The 25,997-nt window shown below is 37.4% G+C and overlaps 1 protein-coding gene across 2 annotated transcripts in view; it reads right to left on the bottom strand.

Annotated features, from left to right (window-relative positions):
- Yeats2 (YEATS domain containing 2) overlaps positions 1-25,997 on the bottom strand; it is a 94,701-nt gene that overhangs the window by 12,875 nt on the left and 55,829 nt on the right. For both annotated transcript variants that reach the window (XM_076868098.2, XM_076868099.2), the window contains exons 16-23: positions 23,112-23,370; positions 20,696-20,857; positions 15,913-16,097; positions 14,966-15,124; positions 9,031-9,207; positions 6,691-6,874; positions 2,727-2,855; positions 2,155-2,253 (exon numbers count right to left, since the gene is read on the bottom strand). In XM_076868098.2, coding sequence (XP_076724213.1) covers positions 2,155-2,253; positions 2,727-2,855; positions 6,691-6,874; positions 9,031-9,207; positions 14,966-15,124; positions 15,913-16,097; positions 20,696-20,857; positions 23,112-23,370 — 1,354 coding nt within the window. The remainder of the gene's footprint in view (positions 1-2,154; positions 2,254-2,726; positions 2,856-6,690; positions 6,875-9,030; positions 9,208-14,965; positions 15,125-15,912; positions 16,098-20,695; positions 20,858-23,111; positions 23,371-25,997) is intronic.

The following is a 25,997-nucleotide window of genomic DNA, read 5'->3' as shown; positions in this document are numbered from 1 at the left end:
TGTGTGTGTGTCAACACCATTTTAGCTATTATGAGTAGTAATGCATGCCTTTTGGTTGACATATGCATTCATTTCCCAGAAGTGGATTTGCTGGAACTGGAACATAGGATGGGTATTTAACTTTATTAGAAACTGCCAAACTGGTTTTTAAAGCAATTGTTTCGATTTAGAAACCACCAGCAGTGTATCCAAGTTCCAGCTGCTTTACATCCTTGCCAACACTTGATATTGTGAATCCTTTTATTTTGGAGATTCTGGTCTATTACTATGTTTTTATTTACTTTTCCTTGATGACTACTGAGGGTGAATACTTTTTCCTTATGAGCTATTTGGATGTCCTCTTCTGTGAAGCAACTGTCCATATTTTTTTTGCTCATTAAAAAAAATTAGTTTCAGCCGGGCGTGGTGGCACATGCCTATAATGATGAATAGGCATGGTTCTACTTACAAAAAAACAGGCAGTAGATCTCAGTCAGCCAACCCTGTGTTAGGTGAGTACTTAGTAAATTACAAATACATCTCTTTCTGAGATTCTCATGAAATCCTGGCATGTTTGAAAGCAGCCCAGAATGGTGGTAGACACATATTATTTCAAATTCTAACTTCACTGCTTTCTAGATTCAGGAAATATATACTTAATATCTCCAAACTTGCTTCCTCATCTGCAAAATAGGCATAGAGTGGGCAACAGCTATGCTGAAGTATTGGAATAAGAGCCTGTGATGGCCATAAAGCAGCTAGAATGGTGCTTGGCACACTGCAGGCTCTGAACACAAGTAGCTGTCATTACTGGACACCATTATACATGGCAAATGTGAAATTCATTTTATTGCTTTTTATTGTTGTTGTGACATTGGGGATTCAACCCAGGGATGCTTTTACACTGAGCTACATCCCCAGTCCTTTTTATTTTTTATTCTCAAATCTCCATCCTTCTTGTCACTATACTGAGCAGCTGGAATTACTGGTGAACACACAGTGCTTGGCTACTGCCTTATTCTTGTCGTCAGGAAAGGACCCTTGCAAGATCACCAGTCTTGTCCCTCCTTTACTATAACTGGCTCCCCAAATGAATCTCTTATTGGTATACTTCCCCCCTCCAAAATCCTCTGAGTCCCTGTCTCCACTGTTTCCTTAATCTGCACCCCCACCGGTAAAACGCTCTGAAGCATATGGAAAATAACATCCCCCAATAAAAGGGAAATGATGGCTCCCAGGGAGAAAAGGAGGACAGTGTGATGCAGGAGGGGAGGAGGGGAAGGCAATCAATTGGCCCCAATGTTCCATCCTTTTCCAGTAACATGGAGTCCTGAAGGAAAAAGCAAACAAATGGGCTCTGGATTTTTATCCTGGTAACAATGAGTTTTAAGCTTTTACAACTGTTTCCCTGAATTGAGTTTCCAGCTTTTATAGCTGTTTTCCCGAGTTAGATTTTTAACCTGCACCACTAGTTTCCTGACTGCCAGCCAGCACATCCCAAGTCTCCAATGATTAATTCACCCCCATTGTAACCTATAAAACACAGACCCTTCTGTAACCAGTTGCCATTTTCTACCCTGAAAATGTGCCACGTGCCATTCCACCACTGCTTAATAAAGACAGCTTGTTGATCTGTTTGAAGTCTACTCCTGTTTTCAGTTATGTTGCTTACAAGCTCTACTCCTTTTTTTTTTTTTAATATTTATTTTTTAGTTTTCGGCGGACACATCTTTCTCTGTATGTGGTGCTGAGGATCGAACCCGGGCCGCACGCATGCCAGGTGAGCGTGCTACTGCTTGAGCCCCATCCCCAGCCCCTACAAGCTCTACTCTTTCAAGTCCAATTTATAATCCATGCCCCGTACAAAGTCTTGTCCCTTCCACATCCCAACAACCCTGATTAGGCATACTAGGCTGCAATATTTCAGCGATGATTTTCCAGACCACTTATCTTTAATTTGTCAATCGTTGCTTGCTGTTAACCACAGCTCTCTTCAACCTGATTATAAAGTCTTAGAGGGCAGAAATGATGCTTTACAGATCTGTATTCACTCAATGTCAAGTCTACTAGATAAGTAGTCAGTAACTATTTTGATGCTGAAAATTCAAAGAACCCAGACTGAAGTAATGTCATGCATAAAATTTCAGGACAAAAACACCATGAGATCCTACATACCTTTTGTAACAGCTGCTGGAGCAGAGCTGGGGACAGCTGGAGTTGGGGCAGCTATAGGCAGAATAGTAGGCGATTTGCTGGTAGAAAATGACTGAACCACTAAAAGGCAAAAGGAGGGGGTTATAACAGAGATGGAAATTATTTTTAAAAGGATGATCTAACTCCCATGTGGCAGCCCCATATTAGACTAATAGCACAGTCTCAGGACAATGGGAATGGTAAGGTCCTCATACAGTGATCCATCAAGTTGGGCTGTTTATTATTAGTACCAGGGTAAATGAACTAAATCCTCAACTGGAAATTGTGGCTTGTCAGGAAACTAAAAAACAAAAAGCCAATTAGCCTAAATTCCCACAAATACTTACAACGTTCTCCCTTGACTCAACTTTAGAAATGGGCAGCTATTTAGAAGCCAGTGGATTGTTTGGGTTTTACTTTCAGCCCCAGAGTTAGTGCCCGTAGGCTAGGATATGTCACAGCTAATGGGCAGGCTATACAGGGCAAGCCATCACCAAATAGTAGAACCTTCCCCAAGGTGGACCTGTGTGACAAAACCAGGGGTGAGGTCATACCTTTATTCACAGGCATAAGTATTGTCTGCACACCTCCAGAGGTGTTTACGCTGAGTGGTTTGAGCTGGCTGGGAATCGTGAGGACAGCCTGCTGGGGATTGGATTGACTGGAGTGAATCTTTAACAATCCTAAAATAAGTTGGAAAATAAGGCCAAGCTCAAGATTAGATGCTTCCTTTAAGCCCCGTGCCCTTTCTGCCACTCGTGTTTTCTCCCAAGAGAAGTTTCCAAGACATTCACCTTTCAGGAAATAAAGGGCTGGAAGCAAGCAACAAAGGAAGCTGCAAAATTCACAATCTCACTGATGTGACAATAATGATTTATTTTTAAAGTGTCCTTGCCCAATCACAGAGTAATACAGAAAATTTTGCAAATAAATGCAGGACTAATAGAAAGGATAAAAGGCCACCCAAAGTCCTACTGCAAAGATGACTGGAATCAACATTTTAAGACATTTCCTTTTCATGTCTGTTTTCTATGACCATTTATTTGCTTTGTATATAGCAATGATGCGTGCACAATGAACACAAATTTTGTATTTTGATGTAGAAAACTGTCATTCTCCTACTTAAAAAACTTATTCTGGGGCTGGGGTTGTGGCTCAGCGGGAGCACGCATGAGGCACTGGGTCCATCCTCAGCACCAGGGAGTAAAATAAAGACATTGTATCCACCTGTAACTAAAAAATAAATATTAAAAAAACAAACAAACTTATTCTGGCTAAAGAACGTCTCCAAAATTAGCTTCAAATTATTTGGGGTCCATTTTAATCTGGTTCCTCTGTATCTGCATCTTCTTCCATGGTCCCTTCACACCTTTTTTTGGGGGAAGTGGGGCGGGTAACCATGGGGTGCTTAACCATTGAGTCATACCCCCAATCCTTTTTATTTTAAAATTTTTTTTTTAAGTTGTAGATGGACACAATACCTTTATTTTATTTATTTATATGTGGTGCTGAGGATTGAACCCAGGGCCTCACACATGCTAGGCAAGTGCTCTACCACTGAGCCACCACCCAGCCCCTTTTTATTTTTTATTTTGCATTAGGGTCTTGCTGAGTTGCTTAGGGCCTTGCTAAGTTGCTGAGGCTGGCTTTGAATTTGCAATCATTCTGCATCAGCTCCCAAATGGCTAGGATTACAGGAGTGCACCACCACACCCAGTTATACTTTTTATTTTAGCGCCACCAAATTTATTCAGTAAAAGGAAAACGCACCCTTTGCACCTATACTTTAATCTGTCTGTATATCTTGATTTATATTTCCTATCTTTATGTAGCCTTTATTTTTCAAATATCAAATGTTCTCTATCATTTTAGAGAGGGTCATCCTCTTGTTTATCATAAAGGTAATTTCCACAGCTGTCTTTGCATCACAAATTGCTCCAAGTGTTTCAGAAGGGGTGGGGCTGGGGGGTTGGAATAACAAAGAAGTTTTACTGGAAGAGCACAGCAGACACAAACATATGACAACATCTACTAAAAACAGCAATAGAGGCTATGGGTATGTTATGGCCTACGAGGACAGCAGCTGGTTTGAACTAAGGAAAAAAAATCCCTTAACTTTTTTTTTTTTGACCCGAGATTGAACCCAGGAGCACTTAACCACTGAGCCACAACCCCACCCCTACTCCCTTTTTTTAAAAAAATTTTGAAACAGGCTCTCTTGCTAAATTGCCATGGCTGGCTTTGAACCTGTGGTCCTCCTGCCTCAGCCTTCTGAGCTGCTGGAATTACAGGTGTGTGCCACCACAACTGACGGAAAGGAATCCTTTTAAATTCTTTCTAAAACAAGGCTTTCAATGAACAGAAAAATCTTCCTTTGAAACAGAGAAATGTTAAATCAGTTAAGTAGTAAGTACTTGGTGAGATATGTACTCCCTTGGGGAGTACAATTATGGTCTGGTGTTTCTGTACTTTCAAAATTCTTATTTTTATCAAATTATTATGTGGTACACAGTTTAAAAGTTAAAAAAAAAAAAAAAGACACAAAGCCTTATAACTAAAACCTGTCACCCCTTGTTCCACCCCCTAATTCTCATCTAGTTCCAGTAGCATCCATTTTTTTTTTTTTTTGTACAGGGGATTGAACTCAAGAGGCATTGAACCACATCCCCAGCCCTATTTTGTATTTATTTACAGACAGGGTCTCGCTGAGTTGCTTAGCGCCTCACTTTTGCTGGCTCTGAACTCTCAATCCTCCTGCCTCAGCCTCTCAAGCAGCTGGGAGCATCCACTTTTAACCCTTTTGGTTCTTTCTTTTAATATGTACCTCAGCAATTTTACAAGAATGTGTATGGTACAGGCTTTGATTCACTGATTTTTCATGTGACCACCTGACTAATGAGGTTGGCTTTGAGGCACTTTGACTCATTCCTCCCCACACTCCAATACTACTCTTTGATTATCCAGATGAGTACACTCTGATATCATAATTCCATTTACTTTCTGATGTTTGAACAATTTCCTCCCTTATCATTTGAAAATTTAGTTTTCTTCTAACCCTTTCCCAAGTCTTTCCATCTCCTTCCAGAGCGCCTTAAGCTACCCCTTAATAGAATTTGCATATGTCAAACCCCCTCCACAGTCTACAGTTCCACTTCTCAGAAGAGAAGCCCTTCCAGGAGCTCTGATCTGCTCCACTTTGGCCTGGTGCTTCCTAGAGCTGCCACACAGCTCTCAGTCATGTACTATCTCTGCACTATTACGCTTTACCTTTCTTCTAAACTGGATCTTCTATTTCTCTCCTCTTTTTTGGTTTATATGTCTTCATTCTGCATATGTTTAAGTAACGTCATTGGACAGTGTGTAAAAAATACATTAGAAATTTTGTCAGAAAATAATTCTACCTTCACTCAAAAATGATCTTGCTGCCTAAAGAATTCTAGAATGAAAGTTATTTTCCCTAGAATTTTGAAAAGCAGTAAGTTAAGATTCTAGAACTGCTATGGAACTTAATGAAAATATAATGCAATTCCTGAAATTTTTATTTCTTTTTCTTTCTTTTAAGAAGGACACAGTGGTGTATGCCTGTAATGCCAGCAACTCGGGAGGCTGAGGCAAGAGGATCACAAATTCAAAGATAGCCACAGCAACTTAGTGAGGCCTTGTCTCAAAATAAAAAAGGTTTGGGAATGTGGTTCAATGGTTAAGTACTTCTAGGTTTAATCCTTGGAGTGCGCACACACACACAAATTTTGCCCTACATAAAGAATTAAAAGATACATTTTTCTGGGGCCATTTAGTGCTGGCACAAAGGTATCATACATTTTGCCAAATCTCAAGCATATCTATCCAATATAATAACTAACTTCAAAAATTATGAGTTAGAGTTAGTGAAACTTTATATATATATTATACTTTGTTCATAAGAGGAAATAAAAGTATGCTATTTTATAATGAATTCCAGTCAAAATTGATAATTTATAAAAAAAGAAATGAGTTCTTTAAGGAGAGCAAACTGTTAGTTCTCCATAAATTACATTATGAAGACAGCTAAAATACCCAACAAAATTTCAGGTGGCTACAATTTTATTAAATCATTTAAAAATGATTATTCAGCGAGATGTGGTGGCACACACCTGTAATCCCAGCTACTTAAGGTGAGGCAGGAGGATGACAAGTTTGAGGCCATCCTTAGCAACTGAGTAAAACCCTATCTCAAAATAAAAAGTAAAAAGGCCTGGGGATGTGCCTCAGTGGTAGAGCATCCCTGGGTGCAAACCCTGTACCACCAAAAAAAAAAAAAAAAAAAAAAGAGTTTAATCTGTAAACTGAATAATTATTTTTAAATGATAAATTTATATATACATTTTAATATAAGAATAATTTTTCTAAAAAGCAGCTATCTGTAAAATATTTCTGAATTATATTTTAGTAACTTATTAAACAAAATATTAAGACTTTCCAAAAATATTCTAGCCCCAAGTGAAAAATTGAGAGAAATAACATCATGATACAACTGACCTGATACTGTGGCTTTCCCTGAGATGGGGTTTGGTGTGGACACCAGGGAAGTGGCACTGACGACAGTGGGAGCTGCAGCCTTGCAGGTTCCCACGGCGGCCTGGCTCACACACACTTGCGGCTGCCCAGTAGTTTTCATTACAGAACCAAGGGTAGAGGATGAGCCAGGGACTGTGCCTTCAGACTGCTTACCCACAGGGCCAGAAATGAAGAAATTAAGAAGAAAGCAGTGTGACTTACTTGGAGCAGTGACTGCCAGACAGCACACTCAGCAAATACCAACTATTAGTTGTTATTATTTATTAAATGTCATGCCATTAAAAAAAAAAGTATGGCTTCTCTAATTCAGTGATTTCTATGCTTTTAGATTTCATAGACCAGAAAAATGAGAGTGTGTCGTAGTGTTACATTAAAAAATAACTCACCATCTATTATTTCAACACCAGAAAAACAGAAAGAAATATTCTCAGAATGTAAAAATGAAATAAAATGGGCTTTATTAACAACTAGAGTTTTAAAATCTGTCACTTCATTCAAGACACATCTACTACATGGCAGGCACAGTATCAAATGTTAGAGCTCAGAGCTAAAAGCCACCAAGGAAGAGTGGTCACCAGAATGATGAGTGCCACTGTAGGCGTAGGTGCACGGCACACAACTGAGAGGGAAATCACTGCTTTTGACTAGGGATGCAAAAGGGAGGGTACTGGAGAATGTTTCAGGTAAGATACAGAGTACTTTAAAGGACCCTTTAATATTCAAGTCAAAGATGAGAGAGGAAGGAAGGTTCTTGGCAGAAGAAAGCAGGTGGAAAGTCAGAAAGAATACGGTATGCTAAGGAGCTTGCAAAGCAGAGAAGCACAGGAGAAGCAGCAGCTGTGGAGTGTGAAGTCAGATAGTAAAAGTGCTTTGGAGTCCCAAGACAATTCATAGGAGAAATAAGTCTTTTCAACAAATGTTGCTGGGCCAAGTGGATATTTACATATGAAAGAATGCAATTTGGTTTCCAACTCACACAATACATGACACCTCAAAGTTAATCAGAATTAAATATAAAATGAAGAAAAGTAAGCTTAAATTTTGTAACTTTGGATTAGGCAATGGTTTATTAAGACGTGACACCAAAAGAACAAGAAAAGAAAAATAGATCAATCAGATTTCATCAAAAGTAAAAACTTTTGTGGTTCAAAGGATACCATTAAGAAAAAAGTCAGCTCAGGGTGGGAGATATTTTTTGCAAACATGTAAGAGAGTTGAATCTAGACTACATGAGATATTCAACAATTTAATAATATAAAGACAAGCCAACTAAGAAATGGACAAACGATCTGATATTTCTCCAAAGCTAAATAAATGGCCCATAAGTTCATAAAAATATACTCTATATTACTACCTGTCAAAGAATTTCAAATCAAAACCACAATGAGATACAACTTCATATCCATGAAGATGGCGATGATTTTTTTTTAAAAGGATAACAAGTATCAATAAGGATGTAGATATTGGAACTCTCATACATTGCTAGAATAACTATAAAATGGTACAGCTCTTGGGAAACAGTCTGCCAGGTCTTCAAAATGTTAAACACTACTTTTCATATGAGCCAGCAATTCCATTCCTAGACATACTGACTACAGAAATATTTGTTTATGCAAAAGCTGGTATATAAATGTTCACAGTAGCATTATTCATAATTGTTAAACAAAAAACAACCCAGATGTCTGTCAACTGATGAATGGACAAAAATGTGGTATGTCCATAAAACTGAGAATTATTTAGCTACAGAATGGAATGGAGTATTGACATATGCTATAACATGATGAACCCTGAAAATGCTATGCTAAGCAAAAGAAGCCAGACACAGAAGGTCACATGTTGTATGGCTACATTCATATGAAATGTCCAAAATAGGACTATCCACAAAGAAAGAGGGGTTAGTGATTATGTAGGAATAGGGTAAGGCCAGGGGAGTGACTGCTAATGGGTATTCGGTTTCTTTGAGGGACAATAAGAATGTTCTGGAATTAGATGATGATAAGTACAACCCAGTGTATATAATAAGAATCTATGAATTGCACACTATAAAAATGGGAAATTTTATAGTATGTGAATTATATCAATTTTTTTTAAGAAAGAACAACATTATGACTGAAATTTATTTCCATGCATCTGTGAGTTTGTTGGGATGAACCCAACTACTATGTATAACTAAAAAGCTCTAATTAAAAAAAAAAAAAATTCCAATTTAAAAAAGGCACAATGCTGTGCCTCTTGGGAATCTATCTTCCTTATGTTCCTCCTTTTCATGTTTCATGATTTTCTACTGCAATGCTAACTCACCTGTTGTGCAGGACCATTGGCCGAGAGGGTCACAGCAGGGGAAGTAGCAGTTGTGATAACTCCTCCTGCTACCCTCAGCATTGTGGTTCCAGGCTTTGAGAGTTGTGAAGTGGCTGGCACAGACTTCAAGGTGCTATCAGATATTTTCATTAGAGATGCCTGTCCCCCAGCTGCTGCCTGCAGAAACAAAAGGGACAGAGTAATAAGGTAACACTAAGAGACACAATTTATTGTTTATTTACATGTGAGAGCACATCCAAGGAAGTCTTGCTAATCCAGATTAGATGAAGTTTTTATGAACCTAAGAAGTCTAAATTTAATGACCTTTGACTTATAAATGCACTAATATAGAACAAGTAAATGGATTAGTTTACAAATTACCATGAAACTCAAACTCGGGGCTAGACTCAAATGGATAAGTTCAGGGGCTCTAGGCTCTACACTGGCTTAGCATTTTAGTACTGGAGAACCACTCAGCAAATATTGTCTCAGTGGTCTAAGTCAAGGCTCAGTAAACTTTTTTTTTTTTTGTAAAGGGAATAAACAAACATTTCTGGCTTTGTAGATTACAGAAATCTCTGTTGCAATTCCTCAATTCTACGATGACAACATGACACAAGTGTCGCTGTGTTTCAATAAAATGTTATTTACAAAAACAGAAAGTCTTGGGTGTAGTTTGAGGGCCCATATCTATTACTTAGTGCCCCAAATTTATGCCACTAACAAGCAGATACCATTTTTTTCAGTTTCTGAGAGCTTACTGCCTGCCGGAATGTTAGAAAAAACTTACATGTATCTTATGTCATTCATAAATTGTTATTCTCATTAAATAGATAGGGCTGATTTTAGTTCTGCCTTAAAGGAGATTAAGCTCAGTGACTTTATCAGGGTCATACAGCTAGCTAGTAATTGAAGAAGACCTGATTAGAATCCAGAAGTACTAGCCATAGCATAATTTGCAATGGAGTCTTATACAAATTAAAACCACAATAACATATCACTTCACGGTCACAAAAATGCTAAAATTAAAAATGACAATTCTGGGGTTGTGGCTCAGTGGTAGAGCGCTTGCTTAGAATGTGTGAGGCACTGGGTTCGATTCTCAGCACATATATAAGTAGATAAATGAAATAAATGCCTACCAACTAAAAAAAAAAATAGTACCTTAAAAAAAAAGAAAAAGACAATACTCTGTGTTGGTGAGGATATGGAGCAACTCTAATGTTATTTATGGGAGAATCAAATGGTACAACCACTCATAAACTTACATTAGGCTATCTAAGTTGTTCTTCTGCACAAAAAGACCTGTGTAAGAATGTTTTTAGTAGTTTAATTCATAAGCCAAAAACTGGAAATAATCTATGTCTGTCAAGAGTTATGAAACAAAATATATTCAAAAATTAAAAAATATAAACTACTGATACACACATCCATCTCCTGCCCTTAGACATCAGAGCTCCTGGTTCCTGATCCTTCAAACTCAGGGACATATACCGTCAGGCGCATGCCCCAACTCCAAAGAGCTCTCAGGCCTCTAGCCTCAGAATGAATTATACCACTAGCTTTCCTGGTTCTCCAGATTGCAGACCTGACATATCTGGGACTTGGGTCTCCATAATCATGAGCCAATTTTTAGAATAAATCTCCATTTATATATCTATGTGTGTGTGTGTGTGTGTGTGTATCCCATTGAGATGAATCTCAAAAAATTATGTTGAGCAATAGATACTAGACATAAAAAGAGTATATACTATGTAATTCCATAGATATGAAGTTCAAGAACACATAAAAACTGATCTCTGATGAGAGAAATAGAAAAGTGGTGATTAAAAATGTTTTAGAGTGAAATATTCTATATCTTGATTGGAACAGTGATTGCATCTATTTATTTATGTACATATTTCAAAACTCACTGAGCAGTACATTTATAATCTGTGCATTATTTTATATGATTATACTTTAATCATGACTGATGAGAGCTAAAACTAAAAAAGAATTTAAAACTTAGCTTTTTTATTTTTTAAGATATACATGGCAGTAGGGTGTATTTTGACATATCATACATTCATGGAATATAACTTATTCTAATTAGGATCTCATTCCTGTGGTTGTACATAATGCGGTAAAACTTTGAATGTGGGCTGGGGTGCAGCTCAGTGGTAGAGCGCTTGCCTAGGCTATAAAAAGGTCCTGGGCTTGATCCTCAGTATCTCTTTCTCGCACACATACAAACATATACATGTGCATGTGTGCACGCACGTACACACACACACACACACACACACAGAAGGAATAAAGAAACAAAAAAAAAGAAAAAAAGTTTGAATTTTCTTATACATGAAAATTGGGTTGCTTCCAATAGATCTGAGTTGCTTCCATAGATTTTAATATAAATTACTGTTGTGATGGTTAATTTTATATAAACTGAGTGAGTGGAAAGGATATCCAGATAGCTGGTAAACCATTAATTCCGGGTATTTTCAGAATAGATTAGCATCAGAGATGTGCCCTCACCAATGTGGTTGGGTAACATCCAATCTATTGAGGGCCTAACAACAAAAGGTAGATCAAAGGCAAATTCTTACTCTCACTCTTTGAGCTGGGGCATCCATCTTCTGCTCTTAGATATCAGAGCTCCTGGTTCCTGGTCCTTCAAAATCAGGGGCATATACTATCATGTGCATGCCCCAACTCCAACAAGCTCTCAGGCCTCTAGCCTCAGAATGAATTATACCACGAGTTTTCCTGTTTCTCCAGACTGCAGACCTGACATATCTGGGACTTGGTCTCCATAATCATGAGCCAATTTTTAGAATCTCCATTTATATATCTATGTGTATATATATCCTATGGTTCTGTTTCTCTAGGAAAGCTAATGAAATGTAATCTATAAATTACTTTTTTAAAAATATTTACTTATTTTAATTGTAGATGGACATAATATCTTTATTTATTTTTATAAATAAAGGCGAGCACTCTATATTTTTAAATAAATATATAGGCGAGCACTCTACCTCTGAGCCATGACCCCAGCCCTTTTATTTCTTTTTGATGCAAGGATTTAGAATAATATATTTCAAAGTACTTCTAATTATTGTCATTGAGTTTTTTTTTTTTTTTAACTAATCAAGAAAATTAGGTACAATGAATGCTACTTTTGGGATATGCTAAGATTTTTTTGGTTACCAACTACATAATCAACTTATTAATGTTCCAAAGGCATAAAAGATATATATATATATATATAGTGTTAGAAAGATACATAATTAAGCCTACCAACAATGCACTATGGTATGGGTATGATTTGACTGTATATGTGCAGGAAGCTTGGTCCCCAGTATGGCAATGTGAATGGGCTGGAACCTTTACATGGTAGGTATTATTGGAAGGTGAATAGGTCAGGGATTAATGCTGGTTTCATGGAGAGGGCTAATTCTCACAAAATCAAGTTGTTACAAAAGAGCAGGTCTGACCTCTGAATCCCTCTGGCTCCCTGTCTTGCGACATAAACTCTTCTTACATGTGCTCCCACAAGCATGCCACCTACCATGTTATGATGATGATGCAGCCAAGGTGACTTTCAGCAGAGGCCAAAGAGATGTGGCCACCTAGTCATGGACTTCCAGTCTCCAAAACTGTGACCTAAATAAACTTCTTTCTTTACAAATTACTCAGCCTTGGATATTTTGATATAGCAACAGATAACAAACTAATATACTAATACAGTGTTATTCCAACTCAAATTCTTATCCAAGTAGTTGAATTCTCAAATATATGCAAATAAAAACCTTTTTATTAAGTTCTCTTCATATGGTAATATTTTTTGTACCCTGTATAATCACTGCTACACAGTTCAATGCATAAATAATCATACCATTTCATTTTTATTGTGGATCTTTTTTTAATTTTTAAGGCACTGGAGATTTAACCCAGGGACACTTTGTCATTGAGCTGCATCCCCAGTCCTTCTTATTTTATTTTTTATTTATTTTAAGACAGGGTCTCACTAAGTTGCTGAGGGCCTTGCTAAGTTGCTGAGGCTGGCCTCAAACTTAGAATAGGAGTATAGGAGTATCTTAGTCTGGTGTGCATCACCACACCCAGCTCATTGTGGATTTTAATTTTGATAACTAAAACTATTTTTCTGTTCCAGGTTGAGAATGGGGGATTGAACACAGACTACAATACTCCTCCCAGCATTAAATCCACAAAAAATGGTAGCAAAGACAAATAAGTTTATTATATTGACTGCTCAAAAGCTAGCTGAGGAACCCAATAGTGGATAAGCAATTATGGAAAACAAAAGTCTACAGAAGAAATAATATCTGAACAGATCTTTGCCTATTAAATAAATTGAAGCTGCAGTTAGTCAGACCAGACAGACATTACAAAGAAAACTACTGACCAATATATCCTTTGTAAAAAATTATGAACAAATTTCTTTTGTTAAAAAGTATTTATTTTTTAGTTTTAGGTGGATACTATATCTTTATTTTATTTTTATATGATGCTGAGGATTAAACCCAGTGCTTCACAGGTGCTAGGCGGGCACTATACCACTTGAGCCACAACCCCAGCCCCATATAAACCAATTTCATCAAACTAAATACAACAATATGTTAACAAAGGATAATATATAAAAACCAAGTGAAGTTTATCCCAGGAACACAGGTAGGTTTAACATTAAAAAAAATGAAAATAAATAAAAACAAATCAATATAATTAACAAACTAAAGAAAAGACATATAACCATGCTCAACAAAGAAAGTGTCCATTAGCAAAAATCTAATATTTATTCAATTTTCTGAGAAATGCTGAAATATACAGTCATAGAAAATGCTGTTTTAGGATGAATGGTATGTATACAATCTATATTCTGTACTTTTGTCTGTAAAATCTGGTAAATTTTGGAGATTTAGTTATAGAATCTTCCTACAAATGATTATGATGTTCCTTGCCCAGTTAAAATTTGGATGTTGTTCTTGGGTTTATACTAAAAAATTCTGAAGAAACATACCCCAAACCCATCAGAGCACTTACTTACTATATTATATTGTGGCTAAATCATCTATTACACTATTCTAAATCTTTCATGAAATCTCTCCAGAGAAGTGATACAATTAAAGTATCAAAGAATCTTTGGTTCTTCTAAGGAAATATATTTTTTTCTTTCTCATAAGCAGTGATTTTATAATTCATCAAGGTTCTCATTTTACCTTCTCTGTCAAATTTACACCTCATATTATTAACTATATAGGATCCTACTGTTTGTATATCTGAATACCTCTTGGTCTTATTTTCTCATTCCAGCTATATTTTCCCAACCCTCAAGACTTATTTTTAATTTTCTATACTATTTTATTGTTCATTTTCTCATGTAAACTTAACTTCTTATAGTTTGTGTAAAGAGAGAAGCTATAAAAAAGTAATTAAATGCCACAATCACCACATAATAGGAGTGTGTCGGAAGCCATTCTCACACGTGACTGGGTGACTCCCGGTTAGGGTCTGAGGCGCTCTGGCTGTGTCGGAGCTTTCCCGGCCCTCTCCTGATGAGAGAACCTGTCCGTGTGGGGGTGTAACTGACCACTGACCCCGGAGGCCCAATCACTGACCCTGACCTTGGAGTGCGGCCCCCCCTTCAACCTTCATTGGATGGAATTCTCCCCTGAATTTCTTGCTCCCCAATAAAAGGCTACTCCCTGGCGTGCTCTCTCTCTCTCTCCTGCTAGCCCTGAGTAATCCTTGCTGCCCTGCCGGGCGGTTAGAGGAGAGAACCAGAGAGGGGAGCCGTCTCGGACCTGGTCATAGAAAAAGGTAACTGAGTCTGTGTGTTTATTTCGATCTCACAAGCTAACTTTTATGCCAAGAACCTCATTAATGAAACCATTGCGCTGGCCGCATGGTAGAGGAGTGTGTGCGGGTGCACGTTTACCTGTGTAAACAAAGTGGTTTTCTGTCCAGAGATAACTTTTAAGGTCTGCTGTCCCTGCGCAGAAGATGTGCTGACTCCCAGTGTTCCCTGGACCACTGACCCAGTAGTCAGTTGTTTTCCCGATGTCTGAGGTGATGGCTGGCCGACCAAAAATGTGCCCTAAGTTAGGGGGAGAAAAAGAATTAACCAGGAATTTGTTAAATTCAAGTGGATAGCTCTAATCCTTTAAATCAAAAGAACCCAAGTGACAAGCTACAATGCTCTCCGCTTCATTCTTTGACTTAGTTAAAACAACTGAAAACTAAGCTCTAAGTAAAACTAACATATAACTAAGGATAACTCTACTTCTTAAACTTTGCACAGTAGTTATACTGCTGGTTATTGGAAAGTTAAGTTCTGCAATCTAGTTTCCAAAGGTGGATTTAATCAGATTGATAACTATTCATCCTTTTGAATAGAAATGTCTAGAACCAAAATACTATTATGTTTCTTAGAGGAGAATGAAGGATTTCCAGGACAAGGGTAAAGAAGGTGGAAACCTGTTTCTCACTGAATCTGACCCTACTCAAAATAACACTACTTCGATACTCTTCTCTCTGGTTGCACTCTTCTAAGAGCAAAATTTCAACTGTAGGTTAATACTGTTTATTACTTCATGGATTTTGGAAGAAAATAAACAAAATGGCAAGCTTTCTTTGAGGCAGAAAGGTCTGGATTTAAATCCAAAGTCTACCATTAGCTTAGCAGGAAGGTCTTGTTTAATTACTTAAGTCTTTCTGAATCTATTTCCTCATCTTTCAAAAAAAGCCCCCCAAAATATAGATTTATAATATGGGTAAAATGTAAGTGTTACTGGTCCCAGAGCACTAAAGGCAAAGGAACTTTAAAAATTAAAGGCACTTATCAGATAGCTAAATGGTTTAAAATATGAGGCACAAGTAACAGACCTGGGGAGTTTGCTTGAGGATGTAGGATGTGTAAGTCAGGTGCTGGGAGATCCCTCCAGGGCCAGTGGTGCCCTGAGATCCTCCTGTTCCTCCACTGCCACTGCCTCCAGCACTGCCACTGCTGCCTCCACCTCCACTTCCTCCTGCAGCGCCACTACCAGCAGCGGCTGACCCCGACTGGAGGTCTGCAAATACAATGAGTGACAGCCATATCATAAAGAGTCAAGCAATGGTTTAACAGGAAAAAAACAGGTGAGTCCAGAGATGCTTCCCCTGTAGCATTCCTCCTGCTTTCCATACTTTTCTTTCCTCTGTATTACATCTACTCTGTGACAAGATTGAGGTGAACTTTTCTAGAGTCTGAAGGTAAAATTAAAATCTACTTACAGGTATCTGTAATATGAAATTTTTAAAAAAATTTTTATTGTTGGTTGTTCAAAACATTACATAGTTCTTGATATATCATATTTCACACTTTGATTCAAGTGGGTTATGAACTCCCATTTTTACCCCGTATACAGATTGCAGAATCACATCGGTTACACATCCATTGATTTACCTATTGCCATACTAGTGTCTGTTGTATTCTGCTGCCTTTCCTATCCTCTACTATCCCCCATCCCCTCCCCTCCCCTCCCGTCTTCTCTCTCTACCCCATCTACTGTAATTCATTTCTCCCCCTTGTTTTTTTTTTTTTCCCTTTCCCCTTATTTCCTCTTGTATGTAATTTTGTAAAACCCTGAGGGTCTCCTTCCCTTTCCATGCAATTTCCCTTCTCTCTCCCTTTCCTTCCCACCTCTCATCCCTGTTAAATGTTAATCTTCTTCTCATGCTCTTCGTCCCTACTCTGTTCTTAGTTACTCTCCTTATATCAAAGAAGACATTTGGCATTTGTTTTTAGGGATTGGCTAGCTTCACTTAGCATAATCTGCTCTAATGCCATCCATTTCCCTGAAAATTCTATGATTTTGTCATTTTTTAATGCAGAGTAATACTCCATTGTGTATAAATGCCACATTTCTCTTTATCCATTCATCTATTGAAGGGCATCTAGGTTGATTCCACAGTCTTGCTATTGTGAATTGCGCTGCTATCAACATCAATGTAGCAGTGTCCCTATAGTATGCTTTTTTTAGGTCTTTAGGGAATAGACCGAGAAGGGGAATAGCTGGGTCAAATGGTGGTTCCATTCCAAGCTTTCCAAGAAATCTCCATACTGCTTTCCAAATTGGCCGCACCAATTTGCAGTCCCACCAGCAATGTACAAGTGTACCCTTTTCCCCACATCCTCGCCAGCACTTGTTGTTGTTTGACTTCATAATGGCTGGCAAGCTTACTGGAGTGAGATGGTATCTTAGGGTGGTTTTGATTTGCATTTCTCTGACTGCTAGAGATGGTGAGCATTTTTTCATGTACTTGTTGATTGATTGTATGTCCTCCTCTGAGAAGTGTCTGTTCAGGTCCTTGGCCCATTTGTTGATTGGGTTATTTGTTTTCTTATTGTTTAATTTTTTGAGTTCTTTGTATACTCTGGATATTAGGGCTCTATCTGAAGTGTGAGGAGTAAAGATTTGTTCCCAGGATGTAGGCTTCCTATTTACCTCTCTTATTGTTTCTTTTGCTGAGAAAAAAACTTTTTAGTTTGAGTAAGTCCCATTTGTTGATTCTAGTTATTAACTCTTGTGCTATGGGTGTCCTACTGAGGAATTTGGAGCCCAACCCCACAATATGTAGATCGGAGTCAACTTTTTCTTCTATCAGATGCAGAGTCTCTGATTTGATATCAAGCTCCTTGAACCATTTTGAGTTAACTTTTGTGCATGGCGAGAGAAGGGGATTCAGTTTCATTTTGTTGCATATGGATTTCCAGTTTTCCCAGCACCATTTGTTGAAGATGCTATCCTTCCTCCATTGCATGCTTTTAGCCCCTTCATCAAATATAAGATAGTTGTAACTTTGTGGATTAGTCTCTGTGTCCTCTATTCTGTACCATTGGTCTACCCGCCTGTTTTGGTACCAGTACCATGCTGTTTTTGTTACTATTGCTCTATAGTATAGTTTGAAATCTCGTATCGCTATGCCGCCTGATTCACACTTCCTGCTTAGAGTTGCTTTTGCTATTCTGGGTCTTTTATTTTTCCATATGAATTTCATGATTGCTTTATCTATTTCTACAAGAAATGCTGTTGGGATTTTGATTGGCATTGCATTAAACCTATAGAGAACTTTTGGTAATATCGCCATTTTGATGATGTTAGTTCTGCCTACCCATGAACAGGGTATATTTTTCCATCTTCTAAGATCTTCTTCTATTTCTCTCTTTAGGGTTATGCAGTTTTCACTGTATAAGTCTTTCACCTCTTTTGTTAGGTTGATTCCCAAGTATTTTATTTTTTGGGGGGATATTGTGAATGGAGTGGTTGTCCTCATTTCCATTTCAGAGGATTTGTTGCTGATATACAGGAATGCCTTTGATTTATGCGTGTTGATTTTATATCCTGTCACTTTGCTGAATTCATTTATTAGCTCTAATCGTTTCTTTGTAGACCCTTTTGGGTCTGCTAGGTATAGAATCATGTCATCTGCAAATAGTGATAATTTAAGTTCTTCTTTTCTTATTTTTATGCCTTTAATTTATTTCGTCTGTCTAATTGCTCTGGCCAGTGTTTCGAGAACTATGTTGAACAGAAGTGGTGAGAGAGGGCATCCCTGTCTTGTTCCAGATTTTAGAGGGAATGCCTTCAATTTTTCTACATTCAGAATGATGCCAGCCTGAGGCTTAGCATAGACAGCTTTTACAATATTGAGGTATGTTCCTGTTATCCTAGTTTTTCTAGAGTTTTGAACATAAAGGGATGCTGTACTTTGTCGAATGCTTTTTCTGCATTTATCGAGATGATCATATGGTTCTTATCTTTAAGTCTATTGATGTGGTGAATAACATTTATTGATTTCCATATATTGAACCATCCTTGCATCCCAGGGATGAATCCTACTTGATCCTGGTGCACAATTTTTTTTTTTTGTAATATGAAATTTTGATATCCAAAATGTTTTGAGCACCGTGACACTGAAAAAGTTTGGAATTTTGAAGCTGACTTCAGATTTCAGATTTTCAAATTAAGGATACCTACTTGGTAAAGTCTTTGCAAATGTTGCAAAATCCCCCCGCATCTCAAAAAAATCTGAAATACCTCTAGTCCCAAGCTTTGTTTTTGCAGTATTGGGGACTGAATCCAGGAGCGCTCTACCACTGAGCTACATTTCCAGCCCTTTTTTATTTTTCAGATAGGATTTCCCTTAAATTGCTGAGGCTGGTCTCAAATTTGCAATCCTCCTGCCTAGTCCCCCAAGTAGCTGAGATTACAGGTATGCACTGCAATGTTCGGATGGTCCCAAGCATTTTGGATGAGTAGTTTGTACATGTAGTTTGAATTTGAATGACAGCTGACTATATTTCAGCTCTAAGTATAATGAAGAACTTATCTTTGACAAGCATTTTGACTTAGTAACATTTTAATCAAACCCCCCCATTTATAATGACTCTAGGACCCCCATTCTATTTTGCTTTTCAAATCCCACTTCAAAGCCTATGGGTTCGTTTTACTTCCATTTGTGTAAGATAATGTCTACAAGCTACCTAGATTATAAATATTTAAATATTTACTTAATAAATATTAGAGATCAGCTTCCTTCCCCACCTTAATTCTGGTGACTATTATAATTTGGAACAGATTCCTTCCCAATGGTACATTTTGATCCTGAGGACATCAGAAAAATCTAAGTAGCTTTCTGGGTTTTTTTCTGGGACTTGCACTGTCCTTTTCTTATGTTGCTAACTTTCTGACATTCCCCTGCTTAGGTATCAGGAAAAACATCAGGGTGAGAGTGGCAATGACTCATTACAGAGAATAAACTACACACTGCACTTGCCAAAAATTTCCTCCTTTCTTTCCCTCTGTCCTTCCTTCCTTCCATCCTTCCTTTTTTTTTTTTTTTTAGTCCTAGGGATTGAACCCAGGGGCACTCTTCTATATTCCCTGCTCTTTCTATTTTTTATTTTGAGAGAGGTTCTCACTAAGTTGTCCAGGCTAGCCTGGTATTCACAATGCTCCTGCCTCTGCCTCGCGAGTCACTGGGATCACAGGGTGTGCCACCACATCCAGCTGGGTGGTTAATGAGTCTCACTGATGCACCATTCTACCTCTGATCAGAGGAAAATCATTCCTTTTACCCTTTCCTTTTCAACATGATCTAAACTGGTTTTCTCTAAAATTTTTTATAACTAGCTAATTTCCTTGGGGCCTTACAAATTTAGGGTGAGCTTGATTTCTCTTCCCATCTCCAAACTAGCAAATACAAGTACGTCTAAATAACAGTGAACAGAGATATTTAATACCAGTCCTGTTCCATTCCCTTTAAAGTGAAAAGCAGAAAGACCTTCCCCAGGATTCACCAGATGATTTTCAGATACCACTCCAAAAGGAACTCTCCACTACAGGTAGGTTAGACATCCCCACACAACCTCAACAATCAAATCCTACCCCAGCGTGATCTGTCAATCATCCCAAACTGAATAGGGAAGCCCAAAATAACAGTGTCACCTCCTAAGACTATGATTATTTAAACAGCTTCTAGCTAAATTATGTGCACATTTTAAATCCATTTGGACAGAAGCTACCACCACACCACCAAAGAGAATCACAAAAATGCTCCCTGGAGCAGGTGAGAACTGTCCCTCAGCTAGACCTGAGGAATGACCAAATGATTCAATGATACTGACTAGCACTGTTGGTAGCTCGCAGGATGGCTCCTTGAGGGATCAGCAGCAGTTTTCCTTTCCCTGAAGGGTTCTTGCTGTTCGTGGTAAGGTACAGTTTAGTGCCTGGAGGCAAATTTGCCAGGTTGGCCAAATTAGTGGCTGGTAGCTGCAATGTTGCCATCACTAAAATGGTTAAGAGAGAAAGGGTGGAAAAACAGTCCGATTATTAGATCTATCAGCAATACTCTAAAATCAAAATACAGAGTAATAAAGTACTTAATTTTAAAACACTAACAAACAGCAAACTGAAGTTTGTTTCCTAGATGCTTCAGGTATTCTTAAATATCTTGCTAATTAAAAAATAATTAAGACACTAGTAGCACCTACCACAAACCAATTTATATTGTATATAAACAGGCTGATCAATTGCTAGAACAGTTCTAGTTTACACCTATGTTCATTGTAATTATTTTTACTAATTCTGGGTACTGAATCCAGGGCCTCACACATGCTAAGCATGCTCTACTACTGAGCTACACTCCCAATCCTCTCATTGTAATTATTAATATAGTGACTTTTTACTCTCAAAAATACTGTGATTTACATAATTAATGAAATACTCACCCTATCTATGGATGAATACACATTTTCCTCCATTTGTTTAATGTTCCTTTAGTCAGTTTCTAGTAAGAGATGAATTTACTAATTTAAAACAAGACTTCCAGCCTCCCTTACTTTCCGAGAACTAAGAAATGCTACAGTCAGTCAATGCTGGCACATTATTATGAAACCCTAATTCATCTTTTTAAAAGTCTGGTCTAAGTCAAAGAGCTTTTACTTACTCCTTAAATTTTACTTATCTATGCACAATGGCTATAAAACCTCTACAGGAGTCTTAAAAGGGATTGAGATATAAAATTTTCTGCAGTTACTTTAAATCAATAAAATCTCCATTATGCAATGTATAGAAACACATGGGTCAGTCATAGAGAAAGGATCAGCTTCCCCCAGCCTGCTGGAGTAGTTCTTATCCTCATTACCCTTGCTGTGAAGCTCTGGGATCCAGGAACCCTGGAAGCTGCCCCCAGACATTAGAGACCACAGCTAGCTCTAAAACCTTTCTATTATTAACAGAACTCAACAGTGCCATCTCAATTTCAGTCAGTGCCAGAAGTCACCCAGCAGTTCCTGATCTGATTTCCTCTTCCCTCCTTCCTTCCTAGCTCTTTGACCAAGTGGCCCTGGAATTCCTGCTGTGATCATAACCTTTTTGTGGTAATTAAACATGTCAGCCTCTTTATCTAGGGGCCAGTCATCTTACCTTAACATGTGAAGATTAGGCCCCTGGAGGGGAGCCTTTGTACTCTGTAGTTGGGCTTTCAGACCATTATCACCCCTCACTCCTGAAAAAGCCCCAGTTTTTTTTGAGGCTCACTGCAGGCTCACCCACTGTTGCTATCATTTACCAAACTCCCAGTCACTCCCTACACTAAAGACTAGAATTCTCAGTGAACACTAGGGATGACTTATTTATTCTCTAGTTTCTCATCTGCTTCATCTTCAACTCCAAAGGTCATACCTTTCAATCTATCTCATGCATTCCCCCCAACCACTTGTTGGAGATTGAATCCTGGGCATTTGCACATGCTAGGCAAGTCATCTACCACTGACCTACATCCCCAGTCTTTTTTGAGAAAGGATCTTCCTAACTTGCCCAGGCTAACCTTGAACCTGTAATCCTCCTACCTCAGCCTTCTGAGTAGCTGGGATTAGAGACATGTGCCACCATGCTTAGCTCATGCACTTATTTTTAATGTCACAATGTGAACTCTGCTATCATTAGCAGTGCACCACCTATGAAATTTCTATTTTGGATATGCATTACCTTCCAACCTCCGAATTGACTACAACAATTCTTTGGCCTCACCAAGACCTTAAAAATTAACAAACATCTAATGTCATATATATATATATTTTTTGTCCTCACAGAACTAACACATCAAAGGTTAACATGTGTTTGTGTTCAAACTTCTATTTGATAGATATCTATTAAGTTGGGTATCTCCAAGTGTTGCTGGATGTAATCGGACCAGGATTTTAAGACTGAAACATAACCCAAAGTGAGGATGAGGACAGATGAAAATTGTCCTTAGACCTGAAAGTAGTATCAAGAAATATTTTCTATTTTTATTCTTCTTCCATGTATATCATGCATATTATATATAAAAATATAAATAACAGATATAATAAAACTTAAAAGCAAACTACTTACAAACCTCTATATAAAAAGTTTCATTAAAAGGAACATTTTTATACACATCTTATAGTCTCAACCTGACAGAATTTCCCAGTCAGAATCAAATAACAAATAAAATCACTAGCAACGGAAATTTTGGACAGTGATGCTGCTGAAAGAGACCCAATTAAGATCAGTTACCTGAGCCCTGGGATCCACTCTTCGGAGGGCCAGCGGCAGTGACCTGAGCCTTGGTTAAAGTCTGGACTGGCTGAGCAACAATGGTTCCTCCACCTCCACTCACAATTGCTTTGGCAACTCCTTGGGTCACAACTTGCTTTGGACCAACTGCTTTGGCGACAGAAGAGCTGGCCTTGGCTACAAGGATCTGGCCACCACTGATTGCCACAGCCTGCTTCACTGCTGAAGGTAAGGCAGACCCTACCGGCACCCCAACAACCTGTTCAAAACAGAGGAGAGTCCAGCAGGCTTCTTCTCATAGCCACTGCGAGAGTTCTGGGAACAGAGGAGCCACTCTGTTCTAGCAAAGAGCAAAGCAAAAGCCTGGGTATGACACACAGAGTCTAATTCAGTCCTCCAGCAAGGCTGTTTGGACAGATATAAAACGACAACATTTCTTACATTTTGGATATTGTAATAATAAAAGCTTATAGGCTGTTATCCCAACCTCAACTACTTTCTAGAATTTCCTCTGACTATAAAATAATACGAGATTTTTAATAGAAAATCTAGCAAGTAAAAAGAAAAAGTTCTACACAACCAGAAATAGTCTCTTAATATCTTTAATATATATACTTCCAATTCCTCCTAATATATATTTTAAAAAACAGGATTGGGATCACACTATACATATAGTTTTATGTTTATTATCCAACATTTTCCATTATTATAAGGATTTTCCAATGTTATATTTCAAGAACATTTTTATATTGAGCAAAATAATAACATTTGAATAATATACGACAATCTATGTAAACATTTCATTGCTATTAGAAATTCAGGTGTTTGTATTTCATAATATGAATAAAATTCATATTATGAAAATTATAAAATTAAGATTTTCATGTAGGAACTATAAACTCCACTTGATATTTTTAAAAATCATTTTTTTCCAGTGGTCTCTTCTATATTATCCCCATCTGAAATAACCATTTCTTCTTTCCATCTCTAGAATTCCTAACAACACATGTCATTTGTTATATGGCCTCTTCCAACTGAGCTGCAAGAAGAGTTACCTCTTTCTCTTTCTCTCCCAGTGCTGGGATTAAACCCAGCATTTCCTCCATGCTAGGCTCTACCTCTCAATTACACTCCCAGCCCAGAAAAGTTATGTTTTTCTATGTCTCTTTCTAGTCTTTCTTCTCCTTAAAGTTACATTTGATTCAAAAGGAAAAGCTTAAGCAAAAATAATATTTAATTCATTTTTTTAAAAAAGACCCTATGACCCAAATAATAAAGTTAAGAACTATCTGGTGTTCAAAGTAAAGTGAACTCTTTTAATTAAGAAAATATTACACAGGTAAACAAAGCAAACTGCAGGATGTTAAGTTAGAACAAACAATTTAATTGATGGCAAAATGAGTCAGTGTTGCCATTCCCCAGCTCTGTATTTCATAAAAGAACTGACCAGAAACTAGATGAAAAGACTCATAAGGTTATAAGAAATGCAAACAATCTTCCTTCTAAAGGCAAAAAAGATAGTAGATAGATAGTACTTTTCACCTATCAAACTGGTAGAGAAAAAGTAGTTCTTAAAAAGTTTTAATAACATCAAGAATTGCTAGAGAATATGATGAAATAGGAATTTTTGTTCACTGCTCACAGAAAGATAAATTTGTACAGCCATTCCAGAGAGACACTGGCTATCTACTAAAATTGAAAATTCGCATACCCTATGTAGGAAGAATTCTACTTTTAGGAATACAGAAACCTGAATATACAGAAATTTTAAACATGTGCTCAAGGAAACTTATACAGGATGTCCAAGGTAGTATTATTTGTAATTACAAAAAAACTATTGGCAACTTTAAGATTTACAGCATATAAGAACATTCTTAATGCCTACAGACAGAGGGAGAGACAATGGAATATCTATCACACACAATTAAAAACAGATCAATGAGACCTACATAGGTCTGCATAAACAGACTTTAAATGATACATACTGAGTGAAAAGGCAGTTGCAAAAACCCACAAGTATCTCTTATGTAAATCTTTCAAAATACAAACATCATATTTTCCATGGCTATATATTTCTGCAAGGAAAGCTCGAACTAAAAGACTACATATCAAATTCATGATAGTATCATTTCTTGGAAGAATAAAGTGAACTTGACATCAATCATGTTCTATTTGGGGAAAAAAGATCTGAATATGCTAATTCAGAGGATATGCAAATGCTTACAGTACTTTGTATATTTATTGAAATTTTAGATCCTCTTTAAAAAATAAGATTATTTAGGAGGTAGAATAAAAGTATATACCATATACAACTGATGGATGGGATGCTCTAATTAAGTAATTACTATATCACAATATAGTAATATGACATTATATAGTATATATTAATACATTATAATTGTATATACAGCATATTACTATAATTGTAATATATACTAATATATATTTGCCACGTGTCTGGATGATATGACTGACGTAAAGAAAATGATCCCCTAATCAACTAATTAAACCACAGTGTAGCAGAAGAAAGTGTATATAGGTTTCTGTAAGCAGAGAGACCTGGTTTCCTTGTTTAATTAAGTCCATCAGCAGCTAGCTGGGTAAGTTATTTAACCACTTTGAGCTTTCGCACTAGTCCTTTTATTTATAAAATATGGGTAATATTTGCCCCACAAAATCAGGAATGAGAATTAAGTATAAAATGCCCAGCTAACATGAGAGCTGCTGCTAACATGAACTCTTGCTTTTTTTTAAAATTTTTTTTTGAACTTTTGCTATGATACAGATATGATACATTTAATCTAAGAGCCTTATAAAATATGATATCCAAATTGGCCATAGGAGGGCAGTCTTGACTAACAGAGCTTATCCAATATGTGCACACCA

The sequence above is a fragment of the Callospermophilus lateralis genome, chromosome 10, assembly GCF_048772815.1.
Source record: "Callospermophilus lateralis isolate mCalLat2 chromosome 10, mCalLat2.hap1, whole genome shotgun sequence".
NCBI lineage: Eukaryota > Metazoa > Chordata > Mammalia > Rodentia > Sciuridae > Callospermophilus > Callospermophilus lateralis.
The sequence above is the reverse complement of the archived record's forward strand: the minus strand, read 5'-3'. Positions and strand labels throughout refer to the sequence as shown.